This window comes from Tachyglossus aculeatus, chromosome 1 (genome assembly GCF_015852505.1).
Source record: "Tachyglossus aculeatus isolate mTacAcu1 chromosome 1, mTacAcu1.pri, whole genome shotgun sequence".
In the NCBI taxonomy this organism is placed as follows: Eukaryota; Metazoa; Chordata; class Mammalia; order Monotremata; family Tachyglossidae; genus Tachyglossus; species Tachyglossus aculeatus.
The window spans coordinates 158,013,049-158,038,428 of NC_052066.1; the positions used below are offsets into that span (position 1 = coordinate 158,013,049).

General features: G+C 40.5%; 1 protein-coding gene across 5 annotated transcripts in view; it reads left to right on the forward strand.

Moving 5' to 3' along the window:
* The window catches only part of TTC7B (tetratricopeptide repeat domain 7B), a 263,032-nt gene that overhangs the window by 40,674 nt on the left and 196,978 nt on the right, over positions 1 to 25,380 (forward strand). For all 5 annotated transcript variants that reach the window (XM_038770024.1, XM_038769853.1, XM_038769766.1 and 2 more), the window contains 2 exons: positions 14,560 to 14,690; positions 20,275 to 20,396. In XM_038770024.1, the coding sequence (XP_038625952.1) occupies positions 14,560 to 14,690; positions 20,275 to 20,396 (253 nt within the window). The remainder of the gene's footprint in view (positions 1 to 14,559; positions 14,691 to 20,274; positions 20,397 to 25,380) is intronic.

Below are 25,380 nucleotides of genomic sequence, written 5' to 3' on the forward strand. Positions count from 1 at the left end.
GTGAAACAGGAGGCCAATTCATTGTTTTGAGGTAGAGCTCTTTATGTGTCAGGACGTTCCAGTGACTATAACTGTAACGTGACCCCATAAAGACAGAACCCAGGAAGGTCGGCTCACTAGGCATCGGAGCTGCCCTTTTGGGTTGAGGATTAGTGAAAACAAATTTTATTTATGTGTGTTTGGGGATGAGGTGGCTGTGTCAGAGTGGACCCGTGACAGGCTGTGAATTCTGCATATAGGAGATGACTGAGCTGCATTTGCTGTTGACTGAGCAGGGAAGGTTTCTAACATTAGCTTAGGAGAGGCTGCCTGCCACCCCCACAGTTTCCATTATGGGAAACTGCAGAGCAAGTGTTGAGAGAGAAATAGGGAAAATGGCAGCCTAGGTTTTGTGAATTTTTTTTAAAAACGCTCTTACTCCTTTTTAAGATGGGTTGGAGCATTGAACAAAACATTACAAGGACATTTACATGATTACCAGACAAGTCCTAGGGATATTTTATCATGAAGTCAGTATATTCATCTCTTTTGCAGGGTACCTAATCCTATATTAAGGTAACCTAGGCTCTCCCATGTCACAGGTTTTTAGCTGGGATATATTTGAAGAGCCTGTAAACATCAGGGCACAGTACAATTAATTCTTCCTCTTCTCCTTCAGATGCCCACAGGATTTTTGATAGCATATAGAGCAGAACTGGTTTGGATTAGATGAAACCTCAGAAGATGGAAAACTACAAGAAACTTGGTTCATTTACCTGGAAATAATCTGTCGTTTGGTTCGCCAAGCTAGGATTTTAAAGTGGGAAACCACAAGTACACTTTATTCCCAGAGTAATTATTTAGCTTCTCATTAGGTGTGTGACTATGAACTTGCAGAAAATATTCCTTATATCTTTTAAATTGAAATTCCAAGTCATTTCCTGTCAAACCCATAGTTGTTCCTAAAAATAAATGTTTAGGGATATTGCAGTTAGGCCTTGAAATGAATCTCTTCAAAATGAGAAAATTTTTTTTCAGCCGCATTTCCCAGGCGATTTCTAAATAGAAATCCAGCTTTCTTTTCTGCCCACTTAGCCTACTGTAGGCCTGAGAGAGGGGAAGGGGGTATGGAAAAGCAAGGAAGGCACTTGAACTCAGTCTTTAAGCCTTAGCCTTAAGAGGTACAATCAGTTCAAAATAAACCCTTGGACAAACACATATTTTCATTCCCAGAATATAGCTAGAGGCATATTGTTGATTTTTGTGGCGACAGGACAAAAAGTATCTCATGAAAGATAAGCTTTTTGGATATTTTAAAACTTCATGTTTCTGGAGCTGTGAACCCGTCTTCTAGACTGTGAGCCCGTTGTTGGGTAGGAACCGTCTCTATATGTTGCTAACTCGTACTTCCCAAGCGCTTAGTACAGTGCTCTGCACACAGTAAGATCTCAATTACGATTGAATGAATGAATGAATGGAGCTGACATAAGTAGGCAGACATTAACTGGAAACATCTTGACTCTTCCCCCTGGGGAGTGCCAAAGAGCAAGGGTCAGTCAACAGAATCTTCATTCAGAAGGTGGAAATAGAATTGGGGAACAGAGCGGGATAAATAATACTGAATGGGTTAAGAGTGATTGAGCTAAATTTTGGTGTTTGGGCTAGCATTAATTATGAACTGAAGAAGAGTTTGGGTTTAAGCTTACTTTTATTACTGGGCCAGGGAATGTGTCTACCAACTATGTTGTACTCTCCCAAGTTCCCACAGTGCTCTGCACACAATAAGTACTCAATACATATACAGAACATAGATTACAATAAAGCACACCATCTTTGAGTAGAATCAGAAGAAAGTTGCTCACCAGCTAGATTGTACGTTCCTTGAGAGCAGGGATCATGTGTGCCATTCATCATCATCATCATCATCAATCGTATTTATTGAGCGCTTACTGTGTGCAGAGCACTGTACTAAGCGCTTGGGAAGTACAAGTTGGCAACATATAGAAACAGTCCCTACCCAGCAGTGGGCTCACAGTCTAAAAGGGGGAGACAGAGAACAAAACCAAACATACTAACAAAATAAGATAAATAGAATAGATATGTACAAGCAAAATAAATAAATAAATAAATAGAGTAATAAATATGTGCAAACATATACATATATACAGGTGCTGTGGGGAAGGGAAGAAGGTAAGATGGGGGGGATGGAGAGGGGGACGAGGGGGAGAGGAAGGAAGGGGCTCAGTCTGGGAAGGCCTCCTGGAGGAGGTGAGCTCTCAGCAGGGCCTTGAAGGGAGGAAGAGAGCTAGGTTGGCGGATGGGCAGAGGGAGGGCATTCCAGGCCCGGGGGATGACGTGGGCCGGGGGTCAATGGCGGGACAGGTGAGAACGAGGTACGGTGAGAAGATTAGCAGCAGAGGAGCGGAGGGTGCGGGGTGAGCTGGAGAAGGAGAGAAGGGAGGTGAGGTAGGAGGGGGCGAGGTGATGGAGAGCCTTGAAGCCCAGGGTGAGGAGTTTCTGCCTGATGCGCAGATTGATTGGTAGCCACTGGAGATTTTTGAGGAGGGGAGTAATATGCCCAGAGCGTTTCTGGACAAAGATAATCTGGGCAGCAGCATGAAGTATGGATTGAAGTGGGGAGAGACACGAGGATGGGAGATCAGAGAGAAGGCTGATGCAGTAGTCCAGACGGGATAGGATGAGAGCTTGAATGAGCAGGGTAGCGGTATGGATGAAGACCCATTCTATTATACTCTACCAAGCGCTTATTAGTAATTGTATTTATTAAATGTTTATTGTGTGCAGAGCATGGTAGTGAGTGCTGGGAGAGGATACACAGGTGGCAATTAGACATGGTCCTTGTCTCGCAGGGCTCACAGTCCGAGAGTATAAGCGGGGAGGAGGGACTGGAAATAGTGTATGGGGAATGAGGAGACATTAAAGCACAACATCGACAAATACATAAAACAAAACAAAAATAAGTAATGTACTTTGGCTAGAGGAGAATTTCAGGCTCCTTGTGGCAGAATACAGGGCACTCCTTTGGCTACAGCAACCACTGCAGCAGCCACTAGTCTTCCTGGGGGTTCATGGAGGCTTAACTTGTATCTACCCCAATGCTTAGAACATGCGGGACACATAGCAAGTACTTAACAAATACCATAAAAAGTAAATTTCACTGACATCTTTATGCTTGTAAAATCTTTGGTTTTTTGACTGCACTGAGCTTTGAAAGAATCTCGTTAAATTTTATTTCTGTCTTGATTTTGTTTGCTTTTCATTCTGGCCGTCAGTCTCCTCAGTGGGATTATAAAAGGAGTTTGTCTGCATGAATCTCAGAGGGAACCATTTGGAAACTACCCAAATAATTAACAAGTCATTTGGAATAGCAGAAACTAATCAGCAATAGGTATATTGTCCTTACAGTTCTTTCTAAAACACTGAATTGCTTTTTTTGTTGAAATTAGATTTTTTTGTGTAGGCAAGATGACAAAGTTATTTTGAGCTCTTCCACTCTTGCTGTTGGGGTGGAATGCCTCTGTTTGTTCATTCTCCATCTCCAGCTTTGTCCCTTAATAATTGCCACCCTAAAGTTAAGCTAGACTTCCATTTGTGACTTGAGCGACCAACAATCATAATGGACTCTTTAAAATCATGACTTGATTGAATGAAAATATCGGTCTAGAATATTATTGTATTGACTTAAGGGGTATAAAGTTTAAACTGATTCACGAACACTGGGAAATATTTTTGGAGCAGCCACTGATGAAGTTCCAAAAATTTTCATAATACAGTGAGAAGTTTGGATCTGAGACTGCTTTTAAAAGGTAAAATTCCAAAGGTAGCTTCACTGTAGATGTAAGATTTCTGAGATTGCAAAGCCAAATAGAAATAACATATTAGTTCCCCGGTGCTGTAATTGCAGTAGTCTATAGTTCTTTACCCTTTACTTGAGGGTTACCCTGCTTTCTGGGTAACCCTCTCGATTTTCCTGTCTCTATGGAATTTTCTATCCAATTTTCTATCCAAGGCTCAGGGCTCGGAAACTGCAGTGAAGCACGATACCACCAGAGGGCTGTTTGGAGCTGCTTTCTTGTACATAAATCAGCCCTATATTTTTCTTCCCTACTTGTAATTGTTGTTGTTAATAAAACTTTTATTAAGCATTTTCCCTGTGCAAAGCACAGTATTTAGTGCTGGGATTATTGCTTAAAACTCAGTTAAGATATAGTCCCTGGCTCCCAATTTTTAATGGAGGACAGACATTCTGAACAATCTAACTTAAAATCCAATCAGTAAGAAATGCAGACTAAAATTTGTCAGCTCAGAAGATCAACAGCAAAATATGTAATTGTTAATTGATAGAGAGTCCAGTCCGTGGATCCTCACTGCTCCAGGCAATAGTCCTCAGTGAGAAACCAATCAATGGTATTTGAGTGCTTACTGTATGAAGAGCACTGTACAAAGCACTTGGGAGAGTACATACAGTACAGCAGAGTTGGCATATATGTTCCCTGTCCACAAGGAGCTAAAAGTTTAGAGGGCATTACTTAGACTGTGAGTCCCGTGTGGGACAGGGACTTTCTCACCTAATTAACTTGTATCTACCCCAGTACTTAGAACAGCATTTGATACATAGTAAGTGCTTAACAAATGTCATTTAAAAAAACAAACAAAAATTTTCCAAATGTTCTTAATTTTGGGAAGGTAGGTTTCCTTCTGCCTCTGCATGGTGAGGGTTCTAGACTGTAAACTTGTCCTCTAGACTGTAAGCTCCTTGTGGGCAGGCAATGTATCTTTGTATTGTTGTCCTGTACTCTCCCAATCCCTTAGTACAGTCTGCACACATTAAGTGCTTAATAAATACAACTGAATGAGTGAATGAAAGGGAAGGGAGTAAGGGAGAGAAGTTGATGGAAACAGCCCTAGCCTTTAGGTCACCTCCACAGAGCCTGGAGTCCTGAGGGCAGAGGAGCCAAGGCCAGCCAGGGGCTGTGGCTTTTGCCCATCTTGCCTTCCTGTTGGGCACAAATTACCCATATCTCACCTAAGAATGTCAACACTAAAGAGGTTCATTTTCTGTACCAAGGGTGAGCACCACTTGGTCAGTTGTGAAGTACCATAGGTGGTTATAGAAGCATTAGTTCTAAATCCCCCTTCTTTAGCTTTGTCATGGCCTGACAAGCACAATGATAGTGATCAGCTATCCAAGTAAGACTTCTTCAGAATACTAATAATTGTGGTATTTGATAAGCTCTTACTAGCTGCCAAGCAAAGGAAAGCAGGGTGACCTAATGGATAGGGCATAGGCCTGGGAGTTGGGGGACCTAGGTTCTGGTGCCAGCTCCCCCATTTGTGTGCTGTGTGACCTTGGGCAAGTCACTCAGTTCTTCAGTTACCTTATCTGTAAAATATGGATTAAAAGTGTGAGCCTGATGTGGACTGTATTCAACCTGATTAGCTTGTATCTACCCCAGTGCTTAGTAACGTGCTTGGCACATTGGAAGCACCTAATAACAAATACCTATTTTTTTTTCCAAGCACTGTACCAAGCTTTGGGATAGATATGAGATAATCAGTTCCCCCAGGGGATTCATAGTCTAAGTAGGCAGGAGAACAGATACTAATCCCCATTTTGCAGATGAGGGAACCAAGACACCAAGAAGTTAAGTGACTTGTCCAGACTCACACAGCAGACAAATGGAGGAGCCAGGATCAGAACCCAGGCCCTCCAACTCCCAGGCCCATGCTCTTTTCACTAGGCCTGACAGCTTCTCTAGGTTATTAAATGGAAAAAATCCCTTCTGTAGAATGCCCAGCAGGAATATTTAGGCAAAATATAAACCCCACCCCCTTTAACCATAGAATATGAATGTCCACCTACTGCTTTTTCTGTACTTGCCCCTTCCCTTCTCCCTGTCACTTGACTTCTTTGGGTTGACCTTCTGGTAATCAATTTTACCACTCCAAAACGCACACGCCCCCCCCCACTGCTTAGTTCTTCCCCTCTTCCAGATTTTCCAAAGATATTTGTTTCCCTGAAATATCAGCATTTAATCAGCTCAGCATTGTCTCCAGTCTTCCCACCTGTATTGGCTTCTCATTAGCAGGCACTTGCTTCACTTTACCCTTTTCTTCTTCGACAAAAATGTCAACAGGGGTCCCTCTTTCTCTATTGCTTGGGCAGCCAGGCTCCCTTGCTTGCCATGCCCCTCTTCCTGTCTCTCCTTTGTAAAATGCAGGATGGAAATCAATAAATCAGTTGTATTTATTGAGCGCTTACTGTGTGCAGAGCACTGTATTAATAAGCGCCTGGCAGAGTAATGTATAACAGTTGGTAGGCTTGTTCCCTGCCCACAATGAGCTTATAGTCCAGATGGAGATGTTGAGACTCTGAAAGCGACCCTGCTATTTGTGGTTCAAATCAGGAAGAACAATTTTTAGTTTAGGCAATTTTTTTTCACTTGGTGATTTCCAGTATTTGGAGGACAAGTTCCAACATCGTCAGAAGATCTCTACTATTTGAAGGTTTTCATTAGGGCGAATGTTCAGGGTGGGTAAATAGTATTTTGCTGTATCTGGCCAAACCAATATAATTAAGGGTTGAACTATTATTTGTAGTAATTGTAATTTAATGTATTATCTGTGGCTTGCTCTGAGAGTTAAGAAAATCATAAAAACAAAGTCTCAGACAGTGCTGCATCCCAGCTGAAGCCTGGGAGTCAGTGCTGAGGTCTGACTTGTATCTCACTATCTCACACTGCCCTTAAGAAGGGGATAGCTCTTTTTGAGCAAAAGCTACGTATGCAATGAGAGACAAGGAGGCAAAGGAGAAAACAGTGCCAGGCACTACAAATGACAACAGAAGAAGGGAATTGCATTTCTGTGTGCACAGTGTAGCTGGGAATATAGATCCTGCCTTGGCCTTTTTATCCACAAATGCAGCATAGGTGAACTTCACCATCAGTGTTATCTTCTTTGAATACAAAGGACAACTTACACTCTGAATGTATAGATACCAGTCCTCCTCATTAACCATGAATTCTGAGTCTCCTAGGGGAAAATAGTATGTCAGCATTTATACTGCTCAAGGGGATTCTCTTTTTTTCTTTTTGCAGATGTTATTTTCTTTTTGGCTGTTATCACAGACACAAATAACATACTAATTTTCTTTCAGAAGATAATACTTTCAGGGACTCAAATGTTAAAGAATTTTAATCAGTTAAATTATTCTTGTCCTAGATTATTTCCTTAGTGTGCAGAAAGGAAAATATTTGAAAGCATATCATCTCATCGAACTTCAGCAGATGTTGAATCCCCTTTTTTGGTTTTTCCTTTTCATGGCTAAAAAAACATCGAGTGGCATTCAGCAGTGCCTAGGCCAGAAGAAAGCCGGAGCCCTGAATTTTGGGAGGCCCCCTTCGGCGATCGTGTGCAGTTGTAGTGCCAAGCTGCAGCACCTGTGCCGTCTTCGAGACTGTGATAATGGCAGCTGCTACTTTTTTAATTTAACAAAGTAGAGCCTGGAGGTCCTGCTGCCTTTTTGAGGGGAAATTTTTGGTTTGTGTTCTAGACTATATATCCCAGAAGTGCTTGGGTTAGAGAAGCTTCTTCTCCCCACCTTCCCCCAAGGTCCCCTGTGCCCCTTAACTCTACTGTGGCCCATGATTTCCTGTCTACCCCATTGGCATTCAGGTTATATTGGCATAAGGTTGGCTTCCAATTTATTGCATACATTGTTCACTGCTCCTCTGCCATTTTCATATTGAAATGACAACTTCTGATTAGGCATTTTCCCCTGAATCAGTCATTTGGCTGTGTATGGAGAGGAAGGATGGTGAAAGGAGCAGATAATGCTGCTTTAATTGGGTTTTGTTTGGCAGGGATATGATTTCCTATTCTAATAAGACTTTCCTTCCCCAGTATCTGAGAATACTGAGATGTAAGCCGTATTGTTGCACAAGGGTTGGCATTTTAGATTGCCAGTTCAAGCATCCCTATTTATATCTAGATGGTTTAAGAAGGGGAAAGTAAGATGAGTTTTACAACCACTGACCCATATTCAAATTTAATGTTGCATTTGGTGATTTAAGTGATTGGCAATTCATTAGTATATTTCCAGAAACAAAGACTCACAAGGTACAGAGACAGTATCGGGTGGAAGAATTTCAAGTTTTTTGGTTGACCAAAGTACTCTAGTTAAGCCTTAGTTTAAGGTTAAACTCAGGACAGAAATGTGATCTGAGTCATCAGCAGCAGTGCTTAGGTGCACTTTGGAAATCATTAGAGCCAACTTCAGTTAAATACATGAAGTGATAAAGTAACTAAATTCAAATTGTAGACTGTTACAATTACACTGAAGAAAACAAGTTGTGTATGTGTTTAAGTATTTTCATATTGAACACTGTTAAGAAAAACAATGGAAAGTGGTTAGGCTATTTAGGGCAAAGTAACACTCAAACTTCTTTCTTCAATAATCACAAAATTGGATCACCTGTCAGTGGAAGAGACTAGTTTAGAACCCAACTTCATATTTAAGAAATATATTTGCAATTTTTGTGTTTGTGTCATAATTTTTTAATAGGTTGGCAAATGGGAGTATTTGTGAACTGTTATACACATCTGTGTTTTTAAAATTTCCATGGAAACTCAGTTCTAAACCATAGCATTGAAAAGTTAAGAAGTAGCCCTAATTTTAGTCATTATTTTGTCTCCATTTGCTCTGGTGAAAAATGGAATGCATTTCTTTAGTTCTACCAGTTTTTTCTACTTATTTTTAATGGGTTTTTGTTTGTTTAGTATTGCTCTACTGGATTTTTCCAGTGGATAGAAATCAAATGTTTTGTGCTTTGTCTCTTGCCCTGCCTGCTCTCTTTCAAATTAGATTCTAGAGGAAACTTTATATGTTGCATAGAACTGTTTTCATCATCAACATGTGAAAGTATTCATTGCCTGACCCTGTATGCTTATCACTCACTTTACTGGGCTTATTGCGTGGTGGGATCAAGTCAGAATTTCCTATCTTCTCTTTCAGTCAAAATTTTCGTGGATAAAAGGATTTGAAACCTGTTCTGGAAAGCTTTCTGCTTCCCAATTAATATTATCAGTATAATAATCAGGTTAGTTAATTCTGCCTTTAGAGACAGGGTTCCCTTATGAAGTCTTTTTTTTTCAAGCATATTTATTGAGTGCTTACTGTGTGCAGAGCACTGTACTAAGCACTTGGGAAGTACAAGTTGGCAACATATAGAGACGGTCCCTACCCAACAGCGGGCTCACAGTCAACCCACTCATGCAGAGGTGGGGACTTATGATTGAATATAGTTGCCATGTGAAGGCTGAGATGTTCATTTGAGTTAGATTTCTATCTAGTAGGAAGGCAAAATTGAATTGTATTGAATCCAAGTATGGATAGCAGCATAATTTGGGTGGAAAACACAGAGCTAGAGGTCAGGACACTTATAGTTTAACTCTTGCTTTGCAGTAACTTGCTTTGTGCCTTAATCCCTTTGCACTTCAATTTCTCCTCAATTTAGAAAAAGGAGATAGCCTGCCTCCCAGAGATGCTAGAGGATAAATCACAGCTTTTTTGTTAAGCATTTTGAACTGAGAAAATAGGCAGTACCTGCTTTAAAATGGTAGTAGGAAGCTAATTTTTGTAGGGTATTACTTTTTAGTGAATCAAGTCCCTATACATTTTATTAAGTTGTTCTAATTTTGGCTTCCAAGCACTCGTGTTTTTCTTTTATGGAATCAAATGGTATTTTCATTATTATTATTGTTATTACTATCCAGTAATTTTTATGTGTCATCCTTTACCTGTCTCAGTGATGGTGTCATGCCAAATTGTGCTGCTTTCACCACAAAATAATAGTGTGCCTGGAATTTTATTAAGTGCCGATGATTTTATGACAGTTAGCTTTAAGAACTTTCTGGCACTTAATTGCATTTATTGAAAGTTTACAGTGTGCAGAGCACAGTACTAAGTGCTTGGGAGAGTACAATATAACAAAGTTGGTAGACGCATATCCTGATTACAGCAAGCTTCTCTTAATCCTTTCATGGAAAGCAATGATTGCCTAAGTTTCTATGAGGCATTTAAAGAGAGGTGACTGAGAAAGAATTGCTTAAATGATAAGCAGCATGGCTTAGTGGATAACGCATGGGCGTTAGAAGGACCTAGGCTTGAATCCTGACTCCGTTACTTGTCTGCTATGTGACCTTGGACAAGTCCCTTCTTTGTTCCTCAATTACCTCATCTGTACAATGGGGATTAAGATCGTGAGCCCCATTTGGGGCATGAACTGTGTCCAATCTGATTAGCTTGTATCTACCCCAGCACTTAGTACAGTGCCTGGCATTTAGTAAGTGCTTAACAAATACCGGTTTTAAAAAATGATGATGAGGTAGGTTGTTTCTTTAGAGAAATTAGGGAATAATAGTAAGTGCTTAACAAATAAGTAATAATAAAATATAAAATAAAAGTAATAATAGTAGTGTAGGAAAGGAAGCATTTCATACTAACCAAGATTCAAGATATTTACATTTTTGGAGATTTAAATCGTATATTCCCAAAAGATTTAGGGAGTAACAGTTACTTTGTATTTTCTACTTCAGGAATAAAAACACTGTAACATTCCACGGAATTAAAAGTAACTGTACTATTGATGGTTGCTCCTGTTAAACTGAGGAAAACTCATTTGGCAATTTCAGTGGTTGCTCTTCCAGGCCTTTACCTTATAAGTTTACCTCTCAGACCATGTGGACTGGAGGCACATGGAAATTTATAAGTGAGTATCAGTGAAGGACTGGTTTGAAACCTGCAGTAGTGAATGTAAATAAGTTTGAGTAGATCTCTCAGCACATATAGACAGTGTGATATAACTGGAGCCTCTGCTTTTGCTCTGAGACTTGACTAATGCAGCTGGTGATTTTTGAATATGGGAGAAGGTACAGACAGAGCACCAGAAGTTATAATGTGGGGGGTGAAAAATATTGGATGTGCAAAGTTCTGCCCCTAGGTAGATGTTGGCAACTTTTATTGGTGCATTCCACTAGATTGTGATAAGTCCATAAGTGGTATTTCTTGAGTGCTTACTTTGTGCAGAGTAGTGTAAGTACTTGGGAAACTACAGTACAATTGGTAGACATATTCCCTGCCCTTAATAAGCTTACAGTCTCTCTTTGAGGACAGGGAACATGAGCCTTGCTTCTGTGGAACTCTTCCAAACACTTAGAACAGTGTTTTGCATCCACAGGAGCTCAATAAATACCACTGATTAAGTCTGTAGAATACCACTAAACATAGGGAAGCAGCAGTAAAATTTACTGGCTTGAATGAGTTATCTCACCCAATTTACACTCAAAAGGTACATCTGGTCCAATATTCTTCAACTTTGCAAAATGCATAATTGAGAACAAATGTGTGAATCTCTGGTTGATGATATATGCTTAATTACCCTCTCAAATGGTTAGATTTTATTCTGAAAAATTTTTGAGTGTTTCTGTTTTCATTGATATAGTATGTGAAAATACAGAGATAGTGTAATCAATGCGAGATCTGAATATACCTTCTGAATATGAAGACAATAATGAATTTTACAGACATTACAAAAACTAAAAAAATTGAGAAAAATAATAGGAAATATACATATTATAATTTATAATGTAAAAATATAATGTTATAGAGCAATATGGGCATGTCCTTTCTATTTTTATCCATTTTCTTAATATTTAGGGACCTCCTTTGGGAAATGCCATTTTTTCACCCCAGTGAAACCTACAGCAAATGACTGCAGGGGTAGGCACTAGCAAGAAGAGAAAAAACTTCAATTGTATTTAAAAGAAAAGCATCAGGGAAGCTTTTTTGTAATTAATCAATTACTTGTGAGCTTGTTATGGGTGGGGAATGTCACTCTTTATTGTTGTACTGTAGTTTCCCAAGCGCTTAGTAAAATGCTGTGCATACAGTAAGCACTTAGTAAATACGATTCAGTGAATGAATGAATGGATCCTTCATAGCTTCCTTTTAAACTGAGTTGAATCTCCTTCCTGGGATTGGGACTGTACTCAAGTATGGAATGACAGTCATGAAAACAAGTGTTGGTGAAGAAAAGTCAATTTTAAAAAAATATTTTGCACATAACATGTCTATTTTACTATTTTCAAATTACTAGCTGTGGCAAATTCACAGCAGTGAATTCAGCCTTGAGTTTTGCATTTGAGAGTGGCAAGGGCAGCCAGTCCCAACCAAACCAGGCACTAGGAGGAAATGACTGTGGTATTTAAGTGCTTACTATGTGCTAAGCACTGTTTTAAGCACCAGAATAGATACAAGTTTGTCAAGTTATGTTGCCAATTTGTACTTCCCAAGCGCTTAGTACAGTGCTCTGCACACAGTAAGCGCTCAGTAAATACGATTGAATGAATGAATGAATGAAAGTTGGACCCAGTCCCTGTCCCGCATGGGGTTCACAGGGTAACTGAATAGAAATTAATCCCCATTTTACACATGAGCAGAATATGGGGCAGAGAAGTTAAGTGACATGCCCAAAATCACACAGCAGGCAACTGGCAGAGCTGGTATTAGAACCCAGGCCTATGCTCTTTCCACTAGGCCATACTGCATCATCCTTTGGACCTCTCCATTAGTGGTGCCTTAGGCACCTCTGGGATGGGTCCCAGTAAATTTAAGAAGCTGACCGTGGCAAGGAGAGGAAGTTAGTTGGTAGTGGTGTAGGGGAGCTCGGTCTGCCCTTAGGACAGCCACTCATTCATCAACCCCAAGACCTGCTGCTAGCACCAGAAATAAAGTTCTCTTTTAAACCCTTCCAATCCCTCCCAACCCATTTCTCTCACTCCAGGAAGTTGGTTTTCAAACTGTATTTTGTATTTGGTGCTGTTTAGGTCACTACAACGTTCTGTGAATCCACCAAAGCAGGCAAATTTGATCCAGCCATCGGTGGAAAGTGCCAAGAAAATCAAATGATGTAATAGGAGCCATACATTTTGATGCATGTTTTTGGTGGCTGCACCAATATGATCAGCGAGTAGATGTTGAGAACTTCTGCTTTAGAGACTAGTCATTTCACCCTCTCAGAGTTTGTTGGAAAGAAGGACCTCAGTTAGGTCTCTGAATTTAAAGGCTGCATGCTCAGTAAGAATAATTAGTACATTAGATCCCTGATTACCCAAGCCACTTGAAATTGGTCAAAAATTTGCATAATCAATCTAGATATTCCACAGTATCATTCAGGTAGGCTCTAATACTGAATATGTGAAACTAAATAATCCAGAGTCAGAGCATTATATGAGTTTTTATGAGTGGGTGCTTGTAAAAAAAACAACTGCTTAGCTAATCCAGAGCCCTGGGGAATGGGTCTGGTCTAACTGCTGGAGAAATCCGTGCTATATTTTGTAAGATCCTGTCCCCTGTTTGATTATTTCTGAGAGCAAATGCTTCTGGTAAGGCTGACTGCCTTTTTCCTTGGAAGGAAATGCTGACTCAAGTGAGTGCTGATACCAAAAATGATCCAGACCACCTGGAGATCTAGAGTACTGAAAACTGGGTAGCTTAGGATCCCCTGAACTTGCATGGAGCCCAAGCCTAAGAGGAATGTTGAGTATTATTTGTTGTCACAGAGGAGAGGAAGAGCAGAACAATAATTATTTAAAATGGATTCCATTTGTGAAATGTGTTGTGGCCTAGTGGATAGAGCATAGGCCTGGGAGTCAGAAGGACCTTGGTTTTAATCTAGGCTCTGCCACTTGTTTGCTATGAGACCTTGGGCAAGTCACTTCACTTCTCTGTACCTCAGTTTCCTCATCTGTAATATGGGAGTTAAGACTCTGAGCCCCATGTTGGATAGGGACTGTGTCCAGCCTCATTAGCTTGTATCCACCCCAGTGCTTAGAATAGTGCTTGACACATAGTAAGAGCTTAATAGTATCATTTATATGTATAGATATATATTATATGTATGTAATTATTCATTAAAAGCCAGTGTGTGTATATATATATATATATATATATATATATATATGTATGTATAAGTTATTGAGCTTCAGTCATTTACACAGGCTACTCCAAATTGAACTCTGTTCTGCTCTAATAATAATAATAATAATAATAATAATAATATTTGTTAAGCGCTTACTATGTGCAAAGCACTGTTCTAAGTGCTGGGGGGATACAAGGTGATCAGGTTGTCCCACATGGGGCTCACAGTCTTAATCCTCCTTTTACAGATGATGCTTTAGTAGTCCTGGGGTACTAGCAGGTGGAAAGGGTTATTTTCTCTTGCCTTGTAGGTGATCATTTGACTCCATCCCCCGGACACAGTGGCATTTAGTTTAACTGAACCTTTTCCCAGTTAGTGTATCTTCAACTATTTTTCCTGTATTCCTCTTTTGAGCACAAACACAAATAGAAGACAGCAGTCATGGAAGGGACTTCTACATCTTCGCTTTTAAACAACAAGATCTTTTCCTCTACCAAACTTAACATAAGCATTTTACGTGAAGGGGCTTCCATACTTGAAAAGGAGTTCACCCCCATTTTTGTGTGTTTTTGTCTTTCAGGTCTTTGTTTAGAAAAGTTGCCAATTTCTTCCTCCACTAGTAATCTCCATGTGGACCGGGAACAAGATATCATCACCTGCTATGAGAAAGCAGGGGACATTGCACTCCTGTACCTCCAGGAGATAGAAAGGGTAAGTGAGGATGATGGGTCCATTTCATGGGGCATGTGTTCTCTCTCTTTTATTTTTTTAAGTGGTATTTGTTAAGCACATACCATGTGTCAGGCACTGTACTAAGCGCTGGGGTAGATACAAGTTAATCAGGTTGAATACAGTCCATGTCCCACATGGGGCTCACAGTCTTAATTCCCATTTTACAGATGAGGTAACTGAGGCACAGAGGAGTGAAATGATTTGCCCAAGGTCACAAAATAGCAGACAAGTGGTGGAGTTAGAATTAGAACCCTGGTCATTCTGACTTCCAAGCCTGTGCTCTGTCCACTAGGCCATACTGTCTCTCTATTGAGGTTAATGGGCTAGGGCATCGGGGTTGCTGGAGTCTGTTTTCAGCTCTACCACTGACATCTTATGTGAATCTGGGCATATGCTCTGTTTTTTTTTCTCTAGTTATAAAATACCTGTGATCAGAATTTCCTTCTTTGTGGAAAAGGTTTGGATTGTTCTTTAAGTTTCCTGGTGAAAGTAATGTTGTGCAGCTCCTAATATGGGAGAAAGCCAATTAGCTATACTCTGGTGATCAAAAAAAATCAAAACTCAGCTATTTTCACAAAGAAAATTACAATAAAATCTGCTGGTGGGGGGGAACACTCAGCACACCTTTTTGAAATAGTCAAATTTGATTATATTTCAAATAGCTAATTTTTAACTTCAATTCCACCCTTATTTAGTTTGGATGATCTGTTCTGGCTCCCTTACATGTTGCTGTGTCACTCTCCAGCCATCTTAACTTCCAATCACTGTTTTCTATATGTGCAGGATAGATAAACTAAGTCTGTAATTAATTTTAGAACAAGACCAGTTCACAGACTAGCAAACTTGGAGAAAGGAGAGGAAGAAAGTTAGCCAGCTTTCGGAAGACTGTTGAGCTGTATGAAGTAAAGTGACATTGCAGGGGTGGACTTTCCCACGTTGGGTTATATCCGGGCTATCTGACAGGCTTGAGAGACTCTTGCAGTGGTCTGACCTTGTCAAGAATCAGTGTTCCTGCCTACACCAGATCGAGAAACCCAACAACCTGATCCTTGGCAGAGAGGTGCCAGATTTTCATATGGGGCCGCGTTCAACTTAGACATCAGTTGGCAGTAAAGGGCGTCCCCAAATCAAAACATAATCCACTGTGTAAGTATTCTTCTCCAGGCGGGAGTGTTAGAATGACACCATCTTGAAAGTTTCTATGAAAAGTCTCCTGGAAGCCTCTCCCTGGATTAGTGAAGAGCCGCTAGGGAAGGGATGGCAAAGGTGGTGAAAAGGTTGGGGGGGGGGGGGGGCGGTGATGGAAGAGCAAAAACAACTTGGTTTACATGAGAGGACAGCCTGGTTGAGATTCTTGGAGTCAAGAGAATGGTCCCTTCCCGAAGTCCAAACCACAAGTCCTGGAGAGTAGGCAGAGGGTTGACCGTCATTTCTGAGTAGGCAGACAATATTCAGCCTTGGGCTGTGCTGAATGTGAAAGGATCTTTGGGCTTTCTAGGCTGTGTATTCTCCATATTGTTACAGGAATGGGTGCCAAAATCCTGGTGAATGTCACCTATTATAAATATTTGGCAGCCATCTTGTAAATTGTACCTGAACCTGTATTTGCATGACTGAAGTCCTTTAGTCATTTGAACCTTCTGCTCAGTATTTCTTTTTGGTATGGGCAAGAGCTATAAACCAAGGCTCGTAAATATTAGCATAGCAATGTTTGACCAGACCAGGCTGGGAATTGGGGAAAATATTCGGCTTCTGGACTGAAATGTCCACATCGAAGATTCCTGAGAGGAGGGGGAAAAGTGTATGAATTTAGAGATGGTGGTATCCTCTTTAAGAAAACTCAATAAAATAGCGCTAAAGCACTGAAGCTCACTGGTTGTTTTTTTTTAGTGTTACCATCTCTTTCACTAATTAAGAAATGACTGGCCTTCCCTTGGGGATCGAGATTTTCTTCTTGCCTTCCAACCTTGTGGTATTGCTTTTGCTGTCCCTCATTCAGTCACCTGGTTTTTCTTCTCTACTTTTCTCTACTTTTCTTCTCTCTCTGGCCTTCTTTTGAGCTTTGGGATTTTCTGACTCCTGCTCCCCTGGTTCATGGAGATGATTTCACCTGAAAATTGGGTCCTTAATGACTTGGAACTAAATAACACAATGAGTGAACCATTATTTGTTGTATTAACCCAGTCCTTTTAGCCTTGTTACTATTCTGTCTAGAGAAAAGTATATTTTAGTAGCCCTCAGGTGTATTGGCTTGGTAAGGTGAGTCTGTGCTGTGGCGAAAAGAGCAGCTACAGCTGAAAAATGCTTTTAAAAAATTAAATGAATGAATTATTTTGGGTTTTCAATTATTCTGCTGAATTTGAAACTGGAAGAGCAAAGCTGGAGAAGTGAAAAACATGAGTGCTCAGTCACAAAGATAAATGTAGACCACTTGGTAGCAGATGCATTATTTAAACTGAAGTTTCTGTTACGGTATTTGAAATGCTGGGTAGTCAGTAGTGATTAATATTTTTAGGGTTATGCAGATGTCCACTCCTGTTTGTCCAGGAGGAACTTAATCCCCAAAGGGGAAGAAAATATTCCTTATGTAAATGCTCCAAGCTTCCTTCTAATGAATAGGGAAAATCACATTAGGTAAAGCAGATTTAGATATGATATATTTATACCCCTAATTAGTTTGTCTTCGGAATAGTGACAGCATGCCAAAAGTAAATAAAGTTGTCTGCCCTTCAAAGAGCTTCTGGTGTTGCATTTGTATTAACATAGATGACCTCATAATTGTATATCATTATACGGATCCTGCTTTTGGCAAATGAAATCATCCTGACTCTGTCCTTTGCACGTTAGCTAACAAATTGTCTCTGCTTCCTCTAGCTGCATGAGCAGTGCCAAAATGATTCAGTTCTTTGGACACTATTTTGGAAAAATAAGCTAACATTCATTTGTGGGGCATCCATTGCTTTCTTCATATGGATATTTTAGTCTGCAGATCTATCAGAATCACAAAGTTAAAGCTATTAGGATATTCACTTTTTGAAATCACTTAAAATAGCTTGAAACTTTTTTTTTAGTAATTTCCCAGGTTCAAGCTGTAAATTGGTATGGTGCCTCCCTCCCGATCATTGAGTTTTTGCCTGCCCACCGAATGTAACCGTCCACTCCCATAACAGTAAACTGTCTCACTGAATTGAGGAAGGTCTGCTTGGAGCTCACAGTTCCGTTCCTGAGGCCTGCATGTTTAAATTTGTTTGAGACCCAGGAATGTAGTGCATTTATATTTAGTGAATATCATAGAACAAACTCTTCTTTGTCTGTTTTTGGTGAAGCGGTGTTGTCACTGGGAAAGCTATTTGGTGACAGTCAAAACACAAGGTTTTATCACCAAGGTTAGTAGGTCATAGCTACCAAACACTACTTCATCACTATATACATTACCATGATTTCTGTAAGATTGAGAAGCCAATTCAAGATTCATATTACTTCCTTTGACTGTACATGCTGCACTTCAACCCAGTCTCTTTATTCAGTAGCTCCCTGATCATCTCCTGATTTTTTTTTGCTCTCCCTCTTTTGGCCTCTGGATTCCATTACTTAGTAGCACACCTACTGGATAGTAGCTTCCCTATCCTTGGTATCTCTACAGTTGTCCTGAAAATGTAGAATGATTGTTAACGCAGAAGGGAAAAACCTCACAATTTGGACTAAAGTGGGTATCCAGTCTGAAGTAGTGCAGAATTTGAATTGAATTATTTTTATAGTAACTTACAGTTGTATTGAGGGTGTGAGTTTGTGTCTGTGTGCCAAGGATAAGCTTAGCTTGCTGACATGTGTTGCTTCATCTTCTTCTCTGTTCATCTATATCTGTTTAAGCCCTCCAGATAGTCAGGAAAGATCTGTCTTTCCATTCCTTTCCTTCCATTTCTGTGCTCCCCCTCTGCTGCTCTTCCTGTTTCCTCTCTTGCACTTACCTGAGTACTCAATCCTACCATTTCAGGGAACCCATTGCTAGACAAGAGTGTTTAATGAATGCATAGGAAGGTCTTTTGAGACTCATTTCAAGGTACATGGTGGCATGTCCAACAACGGACAAGCCTCCATCTGGTCACAGAGATTTTGGGACCAAGAACCAGTGTGAGGGAATTGGGTTATAGTGCTAGTGTTTTGTGCAGCACCATTCATGCTCTCTTGTTCCACTGAAGGCAGTAGATGCAACAAGCAAGTAGCATGTAGAAGGGCTAGATTAGGGCACACTAATTTTATTTACAAAACCCATTTCTGCCCAAGTTGTCCACTGTCCAGTCGGCCAATTGTGTTAATGTTGGTCTGACACACCACTGCTCAGTAGGCATTGCCAGGGTAGCTCCTCCATAAGTCATGGGGTCTCTGCCACCCACACTAGCCAACAATTCTTCTGGATTTGTACTGAGCTGTTCTGGACCAGTGGAAACATTTTAGGTTCTTCTGCCAAAAATCACCGCCACTGGTGGCATACCTCCAGCAGGCAATCCTCCTCTACATGTGGCTTCTTCCTTCTCCCCACCCTTTTGCCCCCACCACAGTGGGGAGGAGACTGGGCTTTTCTGGGAAGAGCGAGGAGCAGGGTCAAGTTATTTATTTGTATAATTTGGCAAGTTTGTAAATTGTGACTGTGCTTTAAGCTTTCACTTTACAGAGTAAAATGACTCTGCAAACCTTCTTTTAAAAAATTGTCTGTAAGCTAAATAGCAAGTAAATTTGGTAAGTGCTATATTTATCTTGGATGTTCTTAAAGAGATATAGCAAATGGGATATGGGGCCTGCTTAAATTAGCTGACATACTTTCTCTAGAGCACATTTCCTAGCTTTGGAAGGGAAACACTTCCTAAAAAGTTAGGCAAACGTCCACCACAATAGTTTTGTTCTCATTTTTAAGGAGATGGAATCCTGGGTTTCCCTTTCTCTGAATGGCCTAAAACTGCCCTTGGAATTTGTTTGCACTTTGTTAGCTGGTCTGGAGCTTGGAGCCTCTCTGTTTAGTGAGTTTAAACTGGTCTTGTTAATGCCAAGAGTAATGGTGATCGTTGTTCTTCTTACCCAAAGATGGAGCTACCAGTGATGTGTAATGCTGAGCCTGAGAATGTTGCTGAGAAAGCCAGGGCATTACTGGCAGGTTGCTCTCCCCCGACTGCCTGGGTCATCTGTCTTGTGTATACTGACTGCACTCACTGTTTCATTGGGCCTGTGTGGCTACTGTGTGTGATCCTGTGTCTCTGCCTTCCTATCAACACAACAGGGTTCAAGCAGAGCCACTAATGCCTTCTTGCCAAAACCATCTTTCTGCTGCTGTCATTCCTCAGCTAGTCATGTCAATGTTACATTGCTTCAAATTACACTTCACCATGTCCTTGAAGAGGGTCATCATCCCACCTTGTATTTGAAAGTCATCTTTCAGTTTTCAGATACTGCCCACATACAGTGTTGGCATGTATATTTATTTTTGTACCTGGTTTTCAATCTCATAGAAGTCCAGATAGGAACTGAAGTTTGGATGTGCATCTGATTATTTTCTTTTCTTCCCTTTCAGGTAATAATTTCTAATATTCAAAACCGAAGCCCTAAACCTGGGCCTGCGCCCCATGACCAAGAATTGGGTTTTTTCCTAGAAACGGGACTGCAGAGAGCCCACGTACTGTATTTCAAAAATGGGTAAGACATGATTATATTGTCTTTTTACATTCGCTTCCCCAAAAAAGATGAGGATTGAAAGCTGTTTTGCTGTCTTTACCTTTAACTGTTCAAAGTAAACTGTTAAACCTATGGTTGGAATTCGGATAGCAATTTGGATCTAAAAAAAAAAAAGTACGACCCTAAAATCAAACCAGGTGTCCACTTTGCCTTCTCTCCACTGGCACAAAGGGGAGCAAGGGCGTGCGTGAGGCTGTGCCTTAAGTTTGGAGCTTCTCTTCAGCAGCTTCACCTCTCTTCAGTGGAGTGTATGGAGAAGGCTTAGCAGTGATTGCCCCAGGGGTAGTGATTACCTATCCCTTTTGCATGACTGATCTGTCTATTTGGAATATTCAATCAATTGTATTATTGAGTGCTTACTGTGTGCAGAGCACTGTACTAAGTGCTTGGGAGAGTGCAATATAGCAGATTTGGTAACCACATTCCTGGCCTGTAGCGAGTTTATAATCTAGAGAGAGTTTTTGAGTCCCAAATCATCCATTTTAAATTTTGGGGTAGAGTGGGATGTCAAAAATGGTCAGGATCCTAAAAATCAGCAATTTGTATTTTATTCTCTTAGAAAATTGTTTGAGCTTAATTGGCTAAGAGCCGGAAGGTGTTTCTCCAAAGCATTTGGTGATCAAAATCAGTAATTCTCATTACTTTAAAATTCAAATAATAGACTGTTTTCCAAATCTCTTCAGTTGTCACTTATTTTAACATTGTGCTGCAGGATAGATGTGCATGAAGATCAACAGTATGTATATGGATTCTCTTGGTCTTGTCTCCTTTAGCCCATCCCTTTCTTAAAATTATGCATGGGAAGCCATTCAGAATTTAACTCTTGTAGAAAACAAAATGTGCTTTGAGGGGAAGAAGGAACACAGATTCCACTTCTTAGAAAATGAACAAAGGAGTTCATCTCTCTCTTCATTTTTAAGAGCTTCAAAACTTGGGGCACATAGAAAATGTAATTGAATTTTATTTAGGTGGCCCAAAGTTAATGACCATTTTTTATTTTTAGAGAATAAGTAATTATTTTTCAAATGAAAAGAAATAATTTTCTGGAGACGTCTTGTTCTGCCCATAAAACGTTTCAGATTGGAGGCCATTAATAAGGAAGATAAATGGGAAGAAGCATGGCCTATTTGAGAGAGCATGGGCCTCGAAGTCAGAAGACCTGGGTTCTAATCCCAGCTCCTCCACTTATCTGCTGTGTGAACCTTTCTGTGCCTTAGTTACCTTATCTGTAACATGGAGATTAAGACTGTGAGTCCATATTGGATATGAACTGTATCCAACCTTATTGCTTGATCGTCCCCAGTGCTTAGTAAAGTGCCTTGCACATTGTAAGTGCTTAACAATTACCAAAAAAAAAATATGAAAAAGGCTCCAAGGTTTGAAACTATTCAGTGGCTTTGGCATGAAAGTGCTCACTAAGTTTGAGTTCAGTTGCAGTGGTTTGAGAGAGAGAAATAATGCATGGTCGGAGCTGTGTTTTAGTTGTAGTTTCATTGCAGCTGTGAGATGGGAGGGCAGAAGAATGGAATATTGCTTTTTTTTTTTCCTTTTTCATTTGAAGTAAAATGTCAAGAACAAACCAGCTCCCTTACGGTTGTTTGCTGCAGCCTGGACAACCACAAGCAACTGATAATCTTTGTGGTGAGAGACTACCTAGGGCAGGGGTTGACCTGTGGTCAGACCAGATAGAACTCCTAATGGAATTTCTTATTGGTATTAAGTATTTGCGCTTGAGAAGACTGGGGCGAGAGAGTTAAGAATATATATATATATATATATATATATATATATATATATATATATATATATATATACATATATATATACATATATTTTCACCATCAAAATCCTCTTGAGGAGAAAAGGAGAAAAAGGAGGGGTTCCAGACTCTCCTTTCTGTAAACTGTCAACCAAAATAGATCTTTACACTTATTGTGATCAAAGCATCATTCTATGTATCATTAAATGAGCATGCCACCTCCCTTAATGCCATTCCCTTTTACTCTGCAACAACTGATAAACAGAAAAGATTTTTCTCTCATGTTTTTTAGGCTACTCTAAAAAGGCCCTTTTTAAAAATCTTAAAAATTAAGAATCTATAGAGTTTTGTGAAACAGCTACAGATTTGCTTTTGGACTTTGAGAAATTGGGTTCCTTTAGGAAGTGCAGTGGACTTGGAGTATTGGTTGCAGATTCTGAAGCAGTGTGGAAAGAGACCTCTGGTAGACAGTATTTGGGATTATGAAGCATTTTTGCTTCTGCTGAGCAGAAAGAAGAGTTTTCAAGTAGAAAGAAAAGAGTTTTCAGAGTGAAGTCTGCTGATATGTTGCTAGAATCACTGTTTAATTTGTAATTTTGACAATAGTTGAAAAATATGCAGGGGATAATTTCACCCATTTACTCCTGCAGGAAAAGTGGAATCAACAGGACCACAATGAAATTAGATCTAGATGGCCAACAGAAAATTTGCAACTTTTGTTTTGAAGTCAGTTGATCAGACCGATGGCCTGCAATTCAGTTCTAAATAAGTAAAGTACAATGAGGGGGAAAAACCCACCTTTTTAAGAGGAATAATTTGTCCTAGTGGAAAATATCAGCCAGTTGAGCACGTTGAGATGGAGAGTTGAAGAGGGTTCTCTACTGGTGTGAGGAATAGTTTCCTACAGCTTGTCCACCCCGTCAGGGTCATCAACAACCATTTCCTTCACTTGGATCAGTTGTTCTCTTTCCCTATGCTTTTTGTGTTGGAACATGGCTGTAACTTGTTCATTCATTCATTCAATCATATTTATTGAGTGCTTACTGTGTGCACAGCACTGTACTAAGCGCTTGGGAAGTACAAGTTGGGAACATATAGAGGCGGGCCCTACCCAACAGTGGGCTCACAGTCTAGAAGACTTGCCCAAGGTCACACAGCAGACATGTGGCGGAGCCGGAATTCGAACCCATGACCTTGGACTCCAAAGCCCGTGCTCTTTCCACTGAGCCACTCTGTGTCTCCAGTGATAATAATGGTATTTGTTAAGCGCTTACTACCTGCCAAGCACTGTTCTAAGCACACAGGTAGATACAAGGTGATCAGGTTGTCCCACGTGGGGCTCAGTCTTAATCCCCATTTTACAGATGAGGTAACTGAGGCACAGAGAAGTTAAGTGGCTTGCCCAAAGTCACACGGCAGACAAGTGGCGGAGCAGGGATGAGTACCCACGACCTCTGACTCCCAAGCCCGGGCTCTTTCCACTGAGTCATGGAATGCTCTTTACAGAGCTAACGTTCAATCAATCGGTGGTATTTATTACGCACTTACTGTGTGCAGAACACTGTACTTGGGAGCGCTTGGGAGAGTACGACATAACAGAGTTGCTAGACCCGTTCCCTGCCCACAGGCGTTTACAGTCTAGAGGGGAAGACAGGCATTAATATAAATAAATAAATTCTGGATAGGTGCGTAAGTGCTGTGAGGTTGAGGGTGGGGTGAATTCCAAGTGTAGGCGATGCAGATGGGAGAGCGGGAATTAGAATTGATGAGGGTGGGGATTTTACAGTGACTAGAGATGATGAGATCAAGCCAAGTTGGTGAGAGGGGCGAGCCCGTTGTCGGGTAGGGACCGTCTCTATATGTTGCCGACTTGTACTTCCCAAGCGCTTAGTCCAGTGCTCTGCACACAGTAAGCGCTCAATAAATACGATTGAATGAATGAATAGGAACTGAGGAGTGAGGGCAAGTAGACAGCGGAAGGGGTCACTGGGGCAGAGTGAAACTCCAGTCTTATGCTACCCGATCTAAGAATTCAAATTTCAGGAGCGAGAGGGTGAATTTCCACAGCTTGGAGTTGGGGGTCGGGTGGGTGGGAGAGGTGAACTCTGGGTGGCCTGAGACCTAAGCAAGGACGTGGCCGCTAACTTTCCTTTCTCGGGGGATTTTGACCTGCCCTCCCCTTTGAGGGAGAGGTCACGGTCTTGAAGCTCTGGTTGGTAAGAAACTTTCTAAGCTTCTAAGCTTAAATTGGATAAAATCTAAGGTGGATAAAGTGAGCCCATGGGTTGGTCCATACCTAGCACATGATCCACACTCAGCACTAACTGGGGCCAAAGAACTCAAACAGTGGTATTTATTGAGTGCTTACCATGTGCGGAACACTGTACTTGGGAGAGTACAGTATAATAGAGTTAGCAGATACATTCCCTGCCCACAACAAGAAAGGTTATTTTAATGAATGGGAGGTTCCCTGCAATCAATGATATTTGAGTGCTTACTGTGTGCAGAGTGCTTAGGAAAGCACAATACTGTGTACTAAGTGCTTGGAAAGCACAATACAAAAGAGTTGGTAAACATGAACCCTGCCCACAAGAAGCTTACAGTCTACAGGAGGGTTGTTAAAAAAAAAAAAGAGTACCAGTGTACCAGTAACATTTTAGCAATTTAATTTGTATTCACTTACATAGTATTTTTAAATGATTGCCTATCTAATCAGATGTTAATTTATGTGAATTATGCTGAAACCAGTAACATTTGGTTTAGTTGTCATAAGAAGCTATCAACAGTTTTCCAGTACTGTGAAGCAAGTGCCAGATTTAATTGTTACTGCTATGTTATGTTTTACCTTGAATGTCACACCAACATTAAATGAATGTACCTGTGGAGGTAGTTGGGAGAGGGGGAGATAGAGGAGAAGAGGGCGGAGGGTTCAGGGTGGAAGTCTTGGGGGATAGTTGGTGAAAAATTTCACAGCTGAAATCTTCATTTATATTCCTAGATGAAAATATGTAATTTGTGAAATGTTTGTGGAAGCTATTAAGCATTCATTATAAGCAAAAAAAATCAAATTATTTCAAGTTTCTATGTTTCATGTCAGGCAGGGTCTGAACCAAAATGTTTTTTTAAATTTTAAACAGGTCCATTGGAATTAAGATTTGGCTAAGTATTGCCTGCACTGGCTATTCT